Genomic DNA, 18,601 nt, shown 5'->3' on the forward strand with positions numbered 1-18,601 from the left:
GCTTTGAGAATTGAAAGTTTACATACATACTTTTAAAAATGGGCTTATTAAGGTATATGTTACACTAGTAAAATTCATTTTTTTTTAGGATTTATTTATTTGAAAGGCAGAGTTACCCAGAGAGAGGGAGCGACAGATCTTCCATCTGCTGGTTCACTCCCCAAATGGCTGCAATGGCCAGGGTGGGGCCAGGCCAAAGCCAGGAGCTTCTGCTGCTTTTCCAGGCACATGAGCGGGGAGCTGGATCAGAGTGGAACAGCTGGGACACAAACCAGTGCCCATTGGGATGCTGGCATTGCAGGTGGGGGCTTAACCTGCGGCGCCAGGACCCTGGCCCCAAAATTCATGTCATGTGAGTACAGTTTGATACACTTTGACAGATATATAGACTTCTTACCCTCATCACAACCATGATACAAAGTACTTCAAAAAGTTAGTGAAAAATGGAATGAAAAGGCAAGTTTATTTTGGTGCAAAAAATTTCTGAAATTATGCATAGTTTCTTCTTAAGCATTTTTATGAACCTTTGATAGCCCCTTGTATGCATGGATTTCAGTTGTTTTGCAAAAAAATGAACTTTTTTTTTAAAAAAATTTCATTTTTATTTATTTGAAAGGCAGGGCGGACAGGGCAGAGAGAGATTTCCCATCTGCTGCTTCACCCCCCAGGAGCACTGGGCAAGGTGGGAGCCAGGAGCTGGGAATTCAATCCAGATTTCTTATGTGGGTGGTAGGAATTCAACTGCTTGAGTCATCGCTGCTGTCTCCCAGGGTGTACATTAACTTTAAGCTGGAGGGGCTGGCGCTGTGGTGTAGCGGGTAAAGCTGCTACTTGCAGTGCTGGCATCCCACGTGGGCACCAGTTAGTCCTGGCTGCACCACTTCCAATCCAGTTCTCTGCTTGGCCTGGGATGGCAGTGGAGGATGGACCAAGTCCTTGGCCCTCTGCACCTGCTTGGGAGACCCGGAGCCTCCTGGCTTTGGATCGGCACAGCTCTGACCAGTGGCGGCCATCCGGGGAGTGAACCAGCGGATGGAAGACCTTTCTCTCTCTGCCTCTGCCTCTCTGTGACTCTGTCTTTCAAATAAAAAACTCTTAAAAAAAAAAGGTGGGTGAGAGATCCATCTTCCATCCACTGGTTTACTCGCCAAATGGCCTTAACAGCCAGGGCTAGGCCAGGCTAAAGCCAGGAGTCAGGAGCTTCTTTCAGGTTTCCATGTGGGTGGCAGGGGCCCAACCACTCAAGCCATCTTCTTTTTTTTTGACAGGCAGAGTGGACAGTGAGAGAGAGAGACAGAAAGGTCTTCCTTTTGCCGTTGGTTCACCCTCCAATGGCCGCCACGGCCGGTGCGCTGTGGCCAGCGCACCGCGCTGATCCAATGGCAGGAGCCAGGAGCCAGGAGCCAGGTGCTTCTCCTGGTCTCCCATGGGGTGCAGGGCCCAAGCACCTGGGCCATCCTCCACTGCACTCCCTGGCCACAGCAGAGAGCTGGCCTGGAAGAGGGGCAACTGGGACAGAATCCGGCGCCCCAACCGGGACTAGAACCCGGTGTGCCGGCGCCGCTAGGCGGAGGATTAGCCTAGTGAGCCGCGGTGCCGGCCTCGGGCTATCTTCTGCTGCCTTCCCAGATAGCATCAGCCGGGACTGGAACTGGCTCTCCTGTATGGAATGCCGACATGACAGGTAGCTTAAGCCACTGGGCCACACTGCCAGCTCCCATGGACTTTTCAAAGTTCAACACCCATTGAAAAAGTTCTCTTGAGTTCCTATGAGCAGCCAGTTCCTTCCCTCTGTTCCAATTCTGGGTCTGTTTCTACTGGGAAACTTGCATGCTGTTAATAGGTAACTCATGGCTGGTGTGTGGCTCACTAGGCTAATCTTCCGCCTGTGGTGCCAGCACTCCGGGTTCTAGTTCCAGTTGGGGCGCCGGATTCTGTCCCGATTGCCCCTCTTCCAGGCCAGCTCTTTGCTGTGGCCCGGGAGTGCAGTGGAGGATGGCCCAAGTGCTTGGGCCCTGCACCCGCTTGGGAGACCAGGAGAAGCACCTGGCTCCTGGCTTCGGATCAGCGCAGAACACCGGCTGCAGCAGCCATTTGTGGGGGTGAACCAACGGAAAGAAGACCTTTCTCCCTGTCTTTCTCTCTCACTGTCTAACTCTGCCTGTCCAAAAAAAAAAAAAAAAAAAGGTAACTCACATTCATATTCATCATCCCAACCAAACAATGCAGTCCTAACAAGGGCCTGCTTGATGTGCTCTGTGCTCTGTATCCCCACCTGCGGCTGGTGCCCAGCTGGGCTGACTGAAAGGTGAGGACCACCCCGGAGCCTTTGCTGGCGGCTGTTCTGGACTTCACAGTCACAGTATTGTGCATGTACTTTAAGTGCCTTTTTTTTTGGTTAAATGAAAGCTGTGGTGCCAGCATTGTGGCACAGCTGGTTAAGCTGCTGCTTGCAGTGCCAGCATTCCATATCCGAAAGCCAGGTCAAGTCCCGGCTGTCCCTCTTCACATGCAGCTCCTTACTCATGTCTGGGAAGGCAGCAGAAGATGGCCCAAGTGGTAGGACCCCTGCCATCCATGTGAGAGACCAGAATGGAGTTCCTGGCTTCAGCGTGGCCCAGCGCTAGTCACTGCGGTCATTTGGGGAGTGAATCAGTGGATGGATGGAAGACCTCTGTCTTTTTCTCTGTAACTCTAAAAAAAAAAAAAAAAAAAAAAAATAATCAAATTTTAATGGGGCTGGTGCTGTGGCATAGCTGGTAAAGCTGCCGCCTGCAGTGTCGACATCCCATATGGGCGCTGGTTCAAGTCCCGGCTGCTCCACTTCCGATCCAGCTCTCTGCTACGGCCTGGGAAAGCAGTAGAAGATGGTCCAAGTGCTTGGGCCCCTGCACCGGTGTGGGAGACCTGGAGGAAGCTCCTGGCTCCTGGCTTCGGATTGACCCAGCTCCAGCCATTGTGACCAGTTGAGGAGTGAACCAGCAGATGGAAGACCTCTCTTTTTCTCTCCTGTCTCTGTTTTACTCTGACTTTCAAATAAAATAAATCTTTAAAAAATCAATTTAAAAAACAATGTAAAAATGAAAGCTAAGGACTTTACTGCATCTTTTGACTGTTCTCTCCGAAGTGAAGCAAATTTTTGGAGGAACAGGATTTTTGGCATGTGGGTCAGTGCTGGGCTCAGATGCACCTGGGGTGCGGGGACTGGGGAGGGAGTCGCTGGCGCCCACTCGTGCCGGGACGTGGGATCTAACTGACGGTGGCACAGGGCGGCGCCCCCTGTTCCCGACGGAGCTCTGCTCGCCGGCTGCGAGCGAGACGCAGAAGTGCAGCCCCCCTGGCAACCCCGTTCCTCAGGCCTGCAAGCCAGCGAGACTGGTGCGGGCGGGAGACCGTACACGATCCGCGCAGGGCAGCGAACATCCCGGGCGGGGGCAGCAGCAGCAGAGGCCTGGGGGCCGCGGCGAGCCGGGAGTCCTGGGGAGACGCTGCCGGGTGTGGCGGGGGCGGGGGGCCCGGGCAGGTGCCCGCGAGCTTTACAGGGGACGTCATCGGATCTCGGATAGAGGGGTCTTCCCACAAAGACTTTTTCAGCGGAGGACCGCTTCGACAAGAGCTCTCAGACCTTTGTGCGAGGCTCCGTCCTTGGCTTTGCCCTGTTCGCAGATTTCACTAACGCTCTGGCGGACTCGGGGAGCCCCGTCCACGGCCCGGCAGCGCCGCGTCTCGGCCCCGCCCCTGGCGCCCGGGGGGCGTGGCCTCCCGCGCGTCAGCCCCGCCCCCGGAGCCCAGAACTGCGCGCGCTAGCTCGCGGCCGGAGGTCGCTGGGAGAGGCCCCGCCGGGTGTGTGTCGTCCATGGCCGCCGCCTTGCTCAGCCGGGCCGGAGGCCCCCTGCGCGGAGGTGAGTGCGCGCGGGCCCCGCGGGAGAGCGGGCCAAGTCCGGGTGCCGGCGATTCGCCGCCGCGGACGGGCGCGGCCCCCTCCGGGCGCGCCGCGGCCTTTGCCCCTGGGCGGCTGCCCCTCGCGCCCCAGGCTGCCCGGACCCCGGCCCGCCGCGGGACTGGCCCCGTCCGTCCTCTCGCCCAGTTCTCCGGGGGGCATCCACTCGTTCACCCCACCCCCACCCCCCGCGGAGGACCCGGGCCCAGGGTGGGGGCCAGACTCATTCTGTGACCTTGGCCGAGGGGCCCAGGCCCACCTGGCCCCGGCGGGGGTCCGCGGGGAGGTGCGAACGTGCTGGGAGCATTGGATCCGAGGATTCAGGGCGCGGCGGACTTAGCTGTTGCTGAGTGTTTACTACGGCCCTTTCCCGTCTTGCTGGTCTCCAGCCAGAACCGCTCGCCCTGAGTGATCCCATACCAGGGCGCCTGGGTTCCAGTCCCTCTCCAGCTTGCTGCCAGTGTGCTCCCTAGGAGGTAGCGGGTGGTGGTTCAAGTTCTTGGGTCCCTGCCTCCTACCCAGGAGTTCCTGCTCCAGCACACGCTTAGCTCTCAAAACTGCCTTGGGCATTTGAGCCTTTAAAAAAAAAATTGTTTATTTGAAAGGCAGAGTTACAGAGAGACAGAGATCTTCGATCTCCTGGTTCATTCCCCAAATGGCTGCAACCACTGGGACTGTGCCAGGCAGGGCCAGGAGCCTGGACTCCATATGGGTCACACTTGGGCCATCCTGTGCTGGTTCCCCAGGAGCTGGAGTGGACGTGGAGCACAGGGGACTCGAACCGGCACTCCAGTATGAGATGCTGGCGTCACAGGCAGCAGCTTAACCGGCTACACCACAACGCCCGCCACTATAACTGTTATTTTTTGAGATCTCTTGCATTCTTCTTCCACTGACTCCTGCTCTTCCTGTCGGCAGCTCTGTGCGCCCGACACTGGCGGCGTTTGCACACGGTCTACCAATCCGTGGAACTGCCCGAAACGCACCAGATGTTGCGGCAGACGTGCCGGGACTTCGCGGAGAAGGAGCTGGTTCCCATCGCGGCCCAGGTGGACAAGGAGCACCTCTTCCCCGCGGCTCAGGTGAGAGTGCCGGCCTCGGCACTCTGCCCTTGACTCCCGGACGAGTGGCGGCAGTGACAGCTGGGGCAGCGAGACCCCAGAGAATGTTCTGGAAGTCTCCCTTGTCCATGAGCTTCGGGGACAGTAGCAGTGAGTGGTGGGTGCTGATGCCACGTGCTAGGCATTGTTGTGTGCTCCTGATGTGAGGTGTTAGTGCCGCATACCCCACTGCAGACCTGATGAAACGCGCTCTGGGGAGTGGGCGAGTAATGCGCTCAGGTCATGGAATCAGTCAGCAGAGCCAGGGCTGGGACTCAGCTCTTTTTTCTTTTCTAAACTAAGGTGTTTTTTTAAGTAATGTTTATTTTTTTATAGATTTTTAAAAATTTATTTATTTATTTGAAAGGCAGTTACACAGAGAGAAGAGAGGCAGAGAGAGAGATTGAGAGAGGTCCTCCATCCTCTGGTTCACTCCCCAGTTGGCTGCAACAGCCAGAGCTGCACCGATCCGACGCCAGGGGCTTCTTCCGGGTCTCCCATGTGGGTGCAGGGGCCCGAGGACTTGGGCCATCTTCCACTGCTGTACCAGGCCACAGCAGAGAGCTGAATCGGTAGAGCAGCTGGGACTTGAACCAGCACCCGTGTGGGATGCCGGCACTACAGGCGGCGGCTTTGCCTGCTACATCACATTGCCAGCCCCGGTAATGGCCATTTTTATCTGCTTGAAAAGCAAAGCAATAGAGAGAGAGGTCCTCAGTCCACTGACTCACTCCCCAAATGCCTACGAGAGCCAGGACCAGCCCAGGCCGAGGCCAGGAGCCTGGAGCTTCACCTGGGTCTCCCACGGGAGTGACAGGGGCCAAAGTACCTGAGCTGTCTTCTGCCGCCTCCCCAGGCTGCATCAGCAGGAGGCTGGGTTGGAAGTGGAGCAGCCAGGACTTGAACGGGTGGGTGGGCACTTGCATATGGGACACTGGTGTCCCCAGTGGCAGCTTAACCCGCCGCGCCACAGCGCCGTCAGCTCTGCTTCTGTCGGACCCTAAGGTCCTCCTGGGCCCCTGGGTTCTTTGATGTGCCTTCCCGTCCCTGCACCTGCGCGTCAGGACGTTGCTGCTGTCTGCCTCCCGCTGGTGAGGGTCCTGGCACGTGGTGCAGACACGCAGCAGGTACTTGTTCAGCCAAATATTTGAAAGGGCAAAGTTTCCTCACCTCTTCCTGCCTGTTTTTCAGCCTGACACACTCAAGCGTCGTGTCCCCGTTTACGTGTCTTGGGGCCGTTCTTCCAGCCCAGTGGAATATTGTGTGTGGGGAGTTTTGGTGTTGTGCCTGCACCGTGCAGGTACCTGAGCAGAAGCCAGGAGCATTCTGGGCACTGAGGTCAGCGGGGCAGCTTAGCTAGGAGGCGTGGGCCGTCTTGCTTGGTCCTTGAAGGCGTCCTTGTCTAATTTATGTCGAAGGATGGCAAGGGTCGAGTGAGAGACTCTATCCCGAGTTCACTTGCTTTGGCAGCTACTGGTACTTTTTTAAAGATTTATGTATTTAGAGGCAGAGTTATAGACGGAGAGAGAGAGAGAGGTCTTCCATCTGCTGGTTCACTCCCCAAAAGCCTCAATGGCTGGAGCTGGACCAGGCTGAAGCAGGAGCCAGGAGCTTCTTCCAGGTCTCCCACATGGATGCAGGGGCCCAAGCACTTGGGTCATCTTTTGTTGCTTTCCCAAGCGTGTTAGCAGGGAGCTGGATCAGAAGCAGAGCAGCTGGGACTGGAACTGGTGCCCATAGGGGATACTGGCACTGCAGATGGCAGCTTTACCTGCTACACCATAGCGCCGGCCCTGGCAACCACTAATACTATAAAAATAAAAATAAAAACTATAATAATAAAAAATTATTCAGGCCGGTGCCGCGGCTCACTAGGCTAATCCTCTGCCTTGCGGCGCCGGCACACTGGGTTCTAGTCCCGGTCGGGGCGCCGGATTCTGTCCTGGTTGCCCCTCTTCCAAGCCAGCTCTCTGCTGTGGCCAGGGAGTGCAGTGGAGGATGGCCCAAGTCCTTGGGCCCTGCACCCCATGGGAGACCAGGATAAGTACCTGGCTCCTGCCATCGGATCAGCGCGGTGCGCCGGCCGCAGCGCGCCGGTAGCGGCCATTGGAGGGTGAACCAACGGCAAAAGGAAGACCGTTCTCTCTGTCTCTCTCTCTCTCTCTCACTGTCCACTCTGCCTGTCAAAAAAAAAAAAATTATTCAGTTGAGAACATAGACTCCTAGGTAGGTGACGTGACTTCCCAAGGCTTCCTGGTGTGTGGAACTGGAGTCAGGTGGGCCATGGACCCTTCCCCGCCGCGGGCCACGTGTTCTCCCCCAGGCCCCCTGTCCGGCAGGGAGCCGCCTCGCAGCTGGGAGAAGTGGCCTCCAGCTCGGCCTGCCCTCCGTAGATGTCACCCTTGGTGACCTCGCCTTTCAGCACCACCAGTGGAGCTGTGAAATCCCAGGGCTTTGTGAGGTGAGGAAGGAGTTGAGCAATGAGGCACCCCCCGGTGGCTGCACCAGCCCAGCCCGTCCCGCTGTGGGTGCCCGCAGGCTGTTACAGTGCCTCGGGCAGAGATGGGCTCCGTGCAGGGAAGCCAGGCGGTGCCAGTCCGTGCTCTGTGCGCTCCTGCCTGCACAGTGCAGGTCAGCCCTCGCAGGTGGTGCCAGAAGTGGCGCTGAAGGAAGAGGCTGCCCCCCGTCCCGCCCCCCCCGCCCCCGGGCCCTGCTCGGTGGGGTCTCCTGAGCGCCAAGAGCAGTGCCGAGAGCAGCCGGGGACATCTGTGTCCCGCTTTCCTGCTCACCAGGTGCTTATGTTCTGGCTGCGTTAGTCTCGCTGTACCTGGCGGCTCTCCTGGCCGCCTCTGACTTGCCTCGGGCCGCAGCGCTGGGGGAGAAGTGCCAGGACTTCTCACCTTCCCGTTAACACGCGCGCACCCGTTGCTCCTGTGTGCTTCTCTTAGCTGAGGATTAAGTCCCTATCCTGTGTGCAGCACTAAGCTGTCGCTTCCAGAGGGGAATCCAGGGCTGAAGCGGGCACCAAAGGACCAGGCAGTCGAGGGCCGGCGTTTCTCGTGGAGGTCAGGACATTGCTTGGGACGCCCACAAGCCAGTGCAGGGCGCCTGGGTTCAAGTCCCAGCTCCACTGCACAGCCCGCCTTCCTGCTACTGCGCACCTGGGAGGCAGCAGGGGATGGCTAAGACCCGCGTGCGACGCCATGGTGGGGTCTGGGCCCAGCCCTGACTGTTGTGGGCATTGGTGAGTGGAACAGCAGATGGGAGCTCTGTCTCTTGTCTCACTCTGACAACTTAAATCACAAGAAAGAGTTAGACACAGGCAGGGAATCCGACATGTCTGTGAGATTCCACATTGTTTCAGGGCCACAGCAGTAATACCAACAATAGCTAACAGTTAGAGGTTGCCATGTCCCAGACGCTTCTACAGGAGGCTCCAAAAAGCCCGTGGAAAGTGGAATTAAAAGATAAGTTTATTTTGGTGCAAAAACAAAACAAAACACTGAAATCCATGCATATGGGGCATGTTCAGAAAGTTCACGGAAACTGCGTGTTATGAAAAGAACGTACGTGGATATCACATTTGCACATCAAGTGGGTGTCTTAATTCTGCCTTCCCTAAACATTGTGAAGACCCCTCGTGCATGTGCCAAAGCCCTTACCCTTAGCAGCCCTGCGAGGTGGGCACCCAATCCCCTCTGTGTCCAGATGAGGGAGCTGGAGCCAGAGGTGGTTGCTTGTGTAAGTCACGCTTGATGATTGGAGGAGCCAGGCAGAGGCTTCTGGGCCCCCTCTGGCCTATAGTAGGTGCTTAGTTAATGCTTTTTTTTTTTTTTAAGATTTATTTATTTAATTGAAAGAGTTACACAAAGAGAGGAGAGGTAGAAAGAGAGAGAAGTCTTCCAAGCGCTGGATCACTCCCCAATTGGCTGCAATGGCCAGAGCTGCGCTGATCCGAAGCCAGGAGCCAGGAGCTTCTTCCGGGTCTCCCACGCGGGTGCAGGGGCCCAAGGACTTGGGACATCTTGTACTGCTTTCCCAGGCCACAGCAGAGAACTAGTTTGGAAGTGGAGCAGCCAGGACTTGAACCAGCACCCATATGGGATGCTGGCACTGCAGGCCAGGGTGTTAGCCAGCTGCGCCACAGCCCCGGTCCCTAGTTGATGCTTTCTAGTATTTCTTCTGAGTAATCTCTCTCTCACACACACACCCCGCACTGGCATGAAAGTGGGCTTACAGGGGGAGGGTCAAGGGGAGAGGCGCTGAGCAGAGGGTGGGCCGAGAATTGGGTGGAAGGCTTGCTTGACTGGTTTTATCACCTTAATTGAACTTTAGTCTTTTTATGTCCAAACCACCAAGTGGAAGAAGCACTCGTGAGTTTACGGCGCCGTTCTGTTGTAAGGGAACCCAGAACCAGAAGGCTGCCCCTACCGTTCTGTGTAAGGTTGCCGCGGGCTGCTCAGCCTCGCCCTGTGTAGATGTGGTTACCCGAGGCCGCCTCAGACAGGGCGTGCAAGACGCATGTTATGAAAAAGCTTGGCATGGACTTATGGATTGTTCTGCACCACGTAGGCTGATCTGTTAACTCCGTTTCCCATGACTCTTGTGATGTACCGTCACATACGAACCGAAGCCAGTCCTTCACATTTACTCAGTAAATACTGAACCACGTTACAGAGCCAAGCGCAAAACCCGTCTTTCCTCCTCTTGTCCCATCCCAGATATGGGTGTCACCCCTGGCCTCGTTAGCCACGTGGAAACCTCCAGAGCCAAACCCCAGCTTGCTCTGCCCTCTGGCCCACTGCTCCTTGTTGGTTCCACCCTGGGAGTGTCCCCTGAATGCCCTCTCTTGATTCTCCACATCACACTTCTTGGGTCCCAGAAGTGTCCATTTGTAAGTTAGGCTTCTCTAGCTGTGGTTACCACCCTGTCGTGTGTGGCTTGTCTCACCACTGTTTTCTTTCTTTCTTTCTTTCTTTCTTTCTTTCTTTCTTTTTTTTTTTTTTTTTTAATTTGGATAGAGTTACACAAAGAGAGGAGAGGCAGAGAGAGAGAGAGGTCTTCCATCCCATGGTTCACTGCCCAATTGGCTGCAACGGCCGGAGCTGCGCCGATCCGAAGCCAGAAGCCAGGAGCTTCTTACCAGGTCTCCCACACAGGTGCAGGGTCCAAGGACTTGGGCCATCTTCCACTGCTTTCCCAGGCCATAGCAGAGAACTGGATCAGAAGTAGAGCAGCTGGGTCTCAAACCAGCACCCATATGGGATGCCAACACTGCAGGCGATGGCTTAACCTGCTACGCCACAATGCTGGCTCCCTTCTCAAATAATTTTTTTAGAAGTTCATGGAGAGGCTGGTGCTGTGGCACAGCAGGTTAAAGCCCCAGCATGCAGCACCGGCATCCCATATGGTTGCCAGTTCAGTTCAAGTCTTGGCTGCGCCACTTCTTCTTCTTTTTTTTTTTTTTAGAAAGCATTTATTTAATAAATATAAATTTCATGGGTATGGCTTTTGGATCATAGTGGTTCTTCCCCCCATACCCACCCTCCCACCTCCAAACTGTCCCACCTCCTACTCCCTCTCCCATCCCATCCTTCATTAAGATTCTTTTTTTTTTTTTTTTTTTTTTGGCCAGGCAGAGTTAGACAGTGAGAGAGAGAGACAGAGAGTTATAGACTGTGAGAGAGAGACAGAAAGAGAGGTCTTCCTTCCGCTGGTTCACTCCCCTAATGGGCGCTTATGGCTGGCGCTGCGCTGATCCGAAGCCAGGAGCCGGGTACTTCCTCCCGGTCTCCCATGCGGGTGCAGGGACCCAAGCACTTGGGCCATCCTCCACTGCCCTCCCAGGCCACAGCTGGACTGGAAGAGGAGCAACCGGGACTAGTACCCGGTGCCCCAACTGGGACTAGAACCCTGGTGTACCGGCGCCGCAAGCGGAGGATTAGCCAAGTGATCCATGGTGCTGGCCAAGATTCATTTTTTAATTATCTTTATGTACAGAAGATCAGCTCTATACTGAGTAAATATCTTAACAGTTTGCACCCACACAGACACACAAAGTATAAAGGACTGTTTGAAGACTAGTGTTACTGTTAATTTTCATAGTACAACTCATTAAGGACAGAGGTCCAGGATGGGGAGCAAGTGCACCGTGACTCCTGTTGTTGATTCAATTGACACTCATTTATGATGTCAGTGATCACCCAAGGCTCTTGTCATGAGCTGCCAAGGCTATGGAAGCCTCTTGAGTTCACAAACTCCAACCTTATGTAGACAAGGCCATAATCAAATTGGAAGTTCTCTCTTCCCTTTAGAGAAAGGTACCTCCTTCTTTGATGGCCCATTCTTTCCACCAGTATCTCACTCATGTAGGTCATTTTTTGCCTCAGTGTCTTGGCTTTCCAAGCCTGAAATGCTCTTCTGGGCTTTTTAGCAGATCTGAATGCCTTAAGGGCTGATTCTGAGGCCAGAGTACTGTTTAGGGCATTTGTCATTCTATGAGTCTGCTGTGTGGCCTGCTTCCTATGTTGGATTGTTCTCTCCTTTTTAATTCCATTTATTATTATTAGAAGATACTCGGTCTTATTTATATGATCCCTTTGACACTTATTCCTATCTTTATGATCAGTTATGAACTTAAACTGATCACTTTTACTAGTAAGATGACATTGGTACCTGCCACTTAATGGGATTTGGAGTCCCATGGCAAGTTTTTAGCTTTACCCTTAGGAGTAAGTCCAGGCTGCTCCACTTCTGATCCAGCTGTTTGCTATGGCCTGGAGAACAATGGAAGATGGTCCAGGTGCTTGGGCCCCTGCACCCGCGTGGGTGACCCAGAAAAAGCTCCTGGCTCCTGGCTTTGGATAGGCTCAGCTGTGGCCATTGTGATCATTTGGGGAGTGAACTAGCATAAGGAAGACCTCTCTCTCTAACTCTGTCTTTCAAATAAAAAAAAAAAAGTTCATGGAAGGGTCTGGCATTGTGGCGTGGTGGGTAAGCTGCCGTCTGCAATGCCAGCATCCCATATAGGTGCCAGTTCAAATCCCAGCTGCTCCGCTTCTCCAGCTCCCTGCTGATGGACTGGAAGGCAGCAAGAGATGGCCCGACTACTTGGACCACTGTACCCAATGAAGCTCTTGGCTCCTAGCTTCGGCCTGGCCCAGTCCTGGCCATTGTAACTGTTTGGAGAGTGAACTAGTGGATGGAAGACCCCTCTCTCTGTCTTTCCCCTCTCTATCTGTAACTCCATTTCAGATAAATCTTTGAAAAAAAAAAAAAAAAGTGCATGGAAAAATGAGATTAAGGGATGTTTGTATTAGTGCAAAAATTTTGAAATCTTATATAGAGGAGTCTTAAAAGTTCATGGAAAATGCATATGAAAAACGTATTCATGAATTTCAGGTTTTTTTTTTTTTTTTTTTTGCACCAAAATAAACAAATCTGTTCATGCCATTTCACACCATCTTGTTAAAAATGCCCCTGGACTGTTACCCAGACTGACGGTGGCGGTGCTGGAGGCCTGCTCGGTGCACCACTGCTGGAAGGGGCTTGCCAGCGCTCATGTTTTCTCTTGGGTTCGCGTGGAGACCAGTGGGCTCACCCAGGCAGCTGTGCTGCCACCTTCCAGCGTGCAGAGAGACAGAGAGAGGGGAGAGAGAGAGCTCCCATCTACTGGCCCACTCCCCAGATGCCTGCAGCGGCTGAGACTGGGCCAGGGCAAGGCCAGGAGCCAGAAACTCAGCACAGGTCTCCCATGTGCGGGGCGGGGCCCAGTTCCTGGAGCCATCAGTGCTTCCTCCCAGGTCTACATTAGCAAGAAGCTGGAACCAGGAGCCAGAGCTAGGGCTGGAACCCGAAACTGTGGGTGCGGGACGCAGGCATTTAAGTCAGCATCTAACTGTCAGGCAGTGTGCCTGCCCCGTTTCTTCTTTGGGAGGCCATTGTGACTTTTCTGTCTGAGCCCTTTCTTTCCCTTGCTGGTCTCCCCAGGCATCACCTCTTCAGAACGCCCCTAACTGGTGTGTCCGCTGCCACCCTCATGGCCTCCCCTCCAGTGTTTGTTTTCCCCTCGAATGTTCTGGCAGCTGGGTCTCCCACATGGGTGCAGGGACTCAGGGACTTGCACCGTCACTGCTGCCCTACAGGGTGCACAGTTGAGGAGCAGATTTGTTACCTGAATCCAGGCATCTGTGAGTGAACCACTGGTGGAAGATCCTCTCTCTCTCTTCCTCTGCCTTTCAAATAAGTGAATAAGACGTTTTAAAAAATTGAGCAAGACTCTTAGAATATACAGGACTGGGTGTTTGGCACTGTGGTTGAAATGCCGCTGGGGAAGCCCACCTCCTGGCTCTGCTTCCGGTTCCAGCTCCCTGCTAACAGGCACCTTGGGAGGCAGCACTGAGGGCCCAAGCACGTGGGCCTCTGCCACCCAAGGCGGGGGGGACCCAGACGGAGTTCTGGGCTCCTGCTCTCAGCCTGGCTCAGCCCTGGCTGTGTGGGCATTTAGGGGAACGATCCAACAGATGAAGGATCTCTGTCTCTCTACAGTGGGTTGAAAATAAAATATGGAGGATGGGCACAGGTCATATGCGGTGCGACACCAGTCTATCTAAGGCACTGTGCCTGTGAGGATTCTGGCATTTACCGGAGTCTTGGTCTTGGCGCCGTCCGCGAGGGTGACTGCCTGTGTGGGGCCTCGGGAGGGCAGTAGCTCCTCCTCCCCATCCTGGTCAGAGAAAAGACTTTGTCACCAGAATGAGGACAGCATGGTGGTGTTGTGGTGCCGTGGGCTATGTGACACTGGCGTCCCATAGCAGAGACCTGTTCCAGTCCCAGCTGTACACACTGCTTCCCATCCAGCTCCCTGCTAACGCACCTGGGAGGCAGCAGGTGATGGCCCAAGTGCTTGGGTCCCTGCTACCCGTGTGGGAGACCTGGGTGGAGCTCCTGGCTCCTGGCTTTGACCTGGCCCAGCCCTGGCTGCTGTGGCCATTTGGGGGAGAGAACCAGTGGGTGGACGGCCTCTCTCTCTCTCTCCCTCTCCTTCTCCCTCTCTCACTCTGCCTTCCAAATAAATCTTTTTTAAAATGAGCAAGACAGCTGTGAAATCCCAGCTGCATAGTAAGAAGGCCTGCAGAGGAGCCCAGGTGTGCTCTGAAAGAGTGCGTCACCGGGCCGAGAGGTGAGGCCAGCGAGGAGAGCTGGCGCCAAGAGCAGGAGGAGGGGAGGAAGGGCCAGCGCTTGGGGCCGTGCGGAAAGGGGAGCCAGTGCTGGCCGGGGCTGTATGCGGGTGTGCCTAGGGGGCTGCAGGAAGCTCCACGAGGCTCAGTGCTGGCCTGCTCCTACCTCCTAGTCCCCTAAAGGCTTCCTGTGCCCTCTGCCTGCTCCCTGGTTGGCTGTGGACAGGGAGGTGAGCTGGTGTGGCAGGTGGGGGTGGACAGCTGGAAGGAATGCGCCCCTCAGCCGTGTCTGGACTGCGGGATCACGGGGTGCGTCCTCTGGTCACTTGGCCTGTGGGTCTGCAGGCGGTGGCTCAGGGAAAGCGGGGTGGGGGCTGGGGAAGGCGGGTACTGGCCCCCAGCAGCCCCTCCCCGTGACACTGTTCCCCGGGCCAGGTGAAGGAGATGGGCAAGCTCGGGCTTCTGGCCATGGACGTGCCTGAGGAGCTGAGCGGGGCCGGCCTCGACTACCTGGCCTACGCCATCGCCATGGAGGAGATCAGCCGGGGCTGCGCCTCCGCTGGCGTCATCATGAGCGTCAACAACGTGAGGCCCCTGCTGGGCCCCTGGGTGGGTGGGGCGGGCGGGCCCTGGCACTTGGTCCTGCTGGGTGGGGCCTGCCGGCCAGCGGGTAAACAGAATGTGTCCAGGCCCCAAGGCCTCCAGCTGCTCCCCTCCGTCCCCCCAGTCCCTCTACCTGGGGCCCATCCTGAAGTTTGGCTCCAAGGAGCAGAAGCAGCAGTGGATCACCCCCTTCACTGGTGGCGACAAGATTGGCTGCTTCGCCCTCAGCGAGCCAGGTACCTGCCCCATGCCCTCTCGACCTGCCACTGGTGGCTTCCTGAGGCCGGGGCGTGGCTGCCTCTGTGGGCTGAGCCTGGCTCCCTGTCATGGCCAGAGAGAGTTCTGTGGCCCAGCTGAGCTGCAGGTTTGGCCTGGAGCCCCTTGGCCGTGATGATCCCTGCTCCTGCCTGCCACCTGGGCCCCAGGGTGCCTGCAAACCCAGGCTGGAGGGCGGCCCTGGGCCTGCGTGCTGCAGCCAGCACCCTGACTCTGGGTCTTCCTGCTCAGCAGCCGGGGCGGGGATGGGAGAGACTGGGGTCCCTGGTGCATTGGTGGCAGTGGGGTCACGCGCGGGGTCCTGAGTCTGTGCACGGGGCAGGGAACGGCAGCGACGCCGGAGCCGCGTCCACCACAGCCCGGGCGGAGGGTGACACGTGGGTCCTCAACGGCACCAAAGCCTGGATCACCAACTCCTGGGAGGCCTCGGCCACCGTGGTCTTTGCCAGCACGGACAGAGCCCTGCAGAACAAGGTGGGGCTCCCGATCCAGCTTCCGTGTTGGACTCTCCTCGGCCCTGCGGGGCTGTGGCCGCCTGGTGCTGGGGGAGGGGCTCCCCCTTTCCCTCCCTGGCACGGCTGCAGCCTGTACCTTCCTCCGAAGCTGGCGGAGTGGCTCCCCAGGGGCTTGTGTGGGGTCTGGGGGTGGCTGGAGGGCCTCTGTTCCCCTGGCCAGCTTCTGAGAAGTCGCTGGGTCTGTCTGGGGCCTTACAGGGTATCAGTGCCTTCCTGGTGCCCATGCCAACGCCTGGGCTCACCCTGGGGAAGAAGGAAGACAAGTTGGGCATCCGGGCGTCATCCACGGCCAACCTCATCTTCGAGGACTGTCACATCCCCAGGGACAACCTGCTGGGGGAGCCAGGGATGGGCTTCAAGATAGCCATGGTGAGCCTGGCCGTGGGGTGGGGCCCTGGGCCTGGCCCCGGCCCCGGCCCCGGCCGGCAGCTGCTGACCAGGGCGGTCCCCACAGCAAACTCTGGACATGGGCCGCATTGGCATCGCCGCCCAGGCCTTGGGCATCGCCCAGGCTGCCCTCGACTGTGCTGTGAATTACGCCGAGAACCGCAGGGCCTTTGGGGCGCCGCTCACCAAGCTGCAGGCCGTCCAGGTGAGAGGGTGCAGCCGAGGGCACCTGAGGGAGGGAGGCGTGGCCTTTTATCCTGTTGTCATCCCCCCCCCCCGCCCCACCTCGGAGCAGGGAGGGGCGGCTGCTGACAGGGGGTGGGGCTGGGCTGTTGCAGTTCAAGTTGGCAGACATGGCCCTGGCCCTGGAGAGCGCCCGGCTGCTGACCTGGCGCGCCGCCATGCTGAAGGATAATAAGAAGCCCTTCACCAAGGTACCCGTGGGCAGGGGCTCCCCGGGGGCCCTTTGAGGGAGAGTTGGGGGGCCTCTCCCATGGGCCCGTGGGTTTCTTGCTGCTGGGAGGGGGCTTCACTCCAGGTGAAGGCGCTGACTCTGCCGTCCCCGTGGCTAGGAGGCAGCCATGGCCAAGCTGGCCGCATCGGAGGCAGCCACCGCCATCAGCCACCAGGTGAGTGTCTCTGCGTGGACCAGGGCCCCGAGGGCGCCAGCCGCCTCCGCCCCCAGCCGCTGCTTCTGTGTGGCCGCCCCTGCCCCGTCCTGCCCACCAGTGAGGGGTCTGCTCACTTTCCGTCGTAGGCCATCCAGATCCTGGGCGGCATGGGCTACGTGTCGGAGATGCCGGCCGAACGGCACTACCGCGACGCCCGCATCACCGAGATCTACGAAGGCACCAGCGAGATCCAGAGGCTGGTCATCGCCGGGCAGCTGCTCAAGAGCTACCGGGGCTGAGCCTCGCAGGGCCGCCAGCCAGCCAGCCAGGGCCGGGGGGAGGGCTGGAGCCACCGGGCCTTAAGCAGGACTCAGAGCCAGAGACCAGCTGGCGCCAGGGTGGGCCCCCCTGGTCCCACCTCACTCCAGATCAAACCAGGCGGGAATAAGACTCAGGGGGAGGAGAGGCGAGGCCAGAGGCTGTGGCCTGCGTGCCGGAACAGGCCGCCTGCAGCTGTTCTTGGACCTGGCTGCCTCTTCTCCATTGCTAACCGACCGTGCCTCATTTGCTTCGTCTGTGGCCGCAGCCTCCTGGAGGAGGGACTGCGGGGAGGGGGCTGAGTGACACCATGGCACCCCCAAGTCTGTTCCCCGGGGCCTGCTGCTTGGCAGGAAGGCCCAGGAGGAGCAGCTCTTTGCCCTGAGGTCAGGGGTCAGGAGGAGGAGTGGGGGAGGGGCCAGAGCCTTTGGCGAAGCGGCAGCAGTTGTGGTCTCAGATGCATTGGCCCCAGTCTTAGGCCTGCGGTGGGGTGGGGCCAAGGGCCGGCTGTTGAAGGCCAAGTGTATGCAGGTGTGTGGGGACGACCATGGCTAATAAAGCGCGCCTGGCCCCGGGCCGCTGGGTCTTCCATCTGTGTGCACCTTGTTCGACACGTCTACCCGGCTGGGTCCTTGGGGAGCAGCCCCCTGCCCTGGGAGAGCCCCGGGCTCCTGCCGGAGACAGGGCTGGCTGCTCAGGAAGACGCGGAGGCTCCATTTGTGGGTGAGTGTCTGCGAGAGTGGCCAGCAGGGAGGGCAGCCTGCCAGGCCCTGCCCAGGAGGGCGCCACGTGCTGGGGGAGGGGCGGCCGGCCAAGCCCTGCAGTGAGGGGAGTGCTTGCTGTCTGAGTGCTCCAGTGGCAGCCCTGAACCCGCCAGTGAGACGGACCTGCGCAGGTCCTGGTGCCCGGCAGGACGGGCCCTGGGCCAGCCACCTCCTCCAAAGCCAGAGCTGGCGTCGGTGACCTGAAGGGCGCATCTGGAAGAACGAGCAGCACGGAGGATTTAGAAGGGTGCTGGGCAGCTTCGCAGAGCAGGGAGGAAGGGGGAGGGGCATGGGCCCGTTGGCGTGGTCGGCAGGGACCTGGGCTACCCCCGCCCAGCCTTTGCTGCGTGGGGGTCGCTGTGTGAGGCCTCGGGTTCCCACGGTGGGAGAAGCTTCCTGGAGAAAGTTGAGGTCCTGATTCCCGCCCTCCCCCCACCACGGGCGGGGCGGCGGGGGGGCAGGCGCTCAGGACTGACAGGTGGTGTCTTCCCTGCCGAGGACTCGCACCCAAGACTCAAGAGCCGCCAGCCCCACCTGCACTGCGCCCCCTGCAGGCCCTGCCTGTTACACAAGGAGCTCCCACGGGAGAGGCCGCTGTTGGGGAACGGGGCGGGGAGAGAACCCCTGGCCTTGCATGAGTGGGTGGAGGCGGTGCCGCAGGTCAGGGCCTGGGCGGGCAGGGATGAACGTGCCTGTGGGGCGTCAGGCCCGCTGCTCAGGTGGGCTCTGCCAGCCAGCGCGTGGTGTGCCGTGCAGGGCCCACAGGTGCCGTCTTCCTGACGTCGCACACCTGTGGCTGCTGGGAGCAACTTCCCTCGATACTGTTGAGGTGGGCAGTGGCCTGGGCAGCTCGCAAATGTTCGGGTGCCTGTGCCTTCCTCTTGGGCTTCCTAGATCTGCCTGTTCCC

The 18,601-nt window shown here is 58.0% G+C and overlaps 1 protein-coding gene across 1 annotated transcript; it reads left to right on the top strand.

The window, feature by feature from the left end:
* Positions 1–3,790: 3,790 nt before the first annotated feature.
* Positions 3,791–17,518, top strand: ACADS (acyl-CoA dehydrogenase short chain). The gene is made up of 10 exons (XM_051835850.3): positions 3,791–3,902; positions 4,859–5,022; positions 14,655–14,804; positions 14,947–15,058; positions 15,421–15,572; positions 15,812–15,982; positions 16,068–16,205; positions 16,339–16,434; positions 16,573–16,629; positions 16,758–17,518. The coding sequence occupies exons 1-10, from the start codon at positions 3,857–3,859 to the stop codon at positions 16,908–16,910; spliced, it is 1,239 nt and encodes a 412-aa protein (XP_051691810.3). The 5' UTR covers positions 3,791–3,856; the 3' UTR covers positions 16,911–17,518.
* The last annotated feature ends 1,083 nt before the right edge of the window (positions 17,519–18,601 follow it).

Source organism: Oryctolagus cuniculus, chromosome 21, assembly GCF_051225735.1.
Source record: "Oryctolagus cuniculus isolate XC-2025 breed Fujian yellow rabbit chromosome 21, ASM5122573v1, whole genome shotgun sequence".
Classification (NCBI taxonomy): Eukaryota; Metazoa; Chordata; class Mammalia; order Lagomorpha; family Leporidae; genus Oryctolagus; species Oryctolagus cuniculus.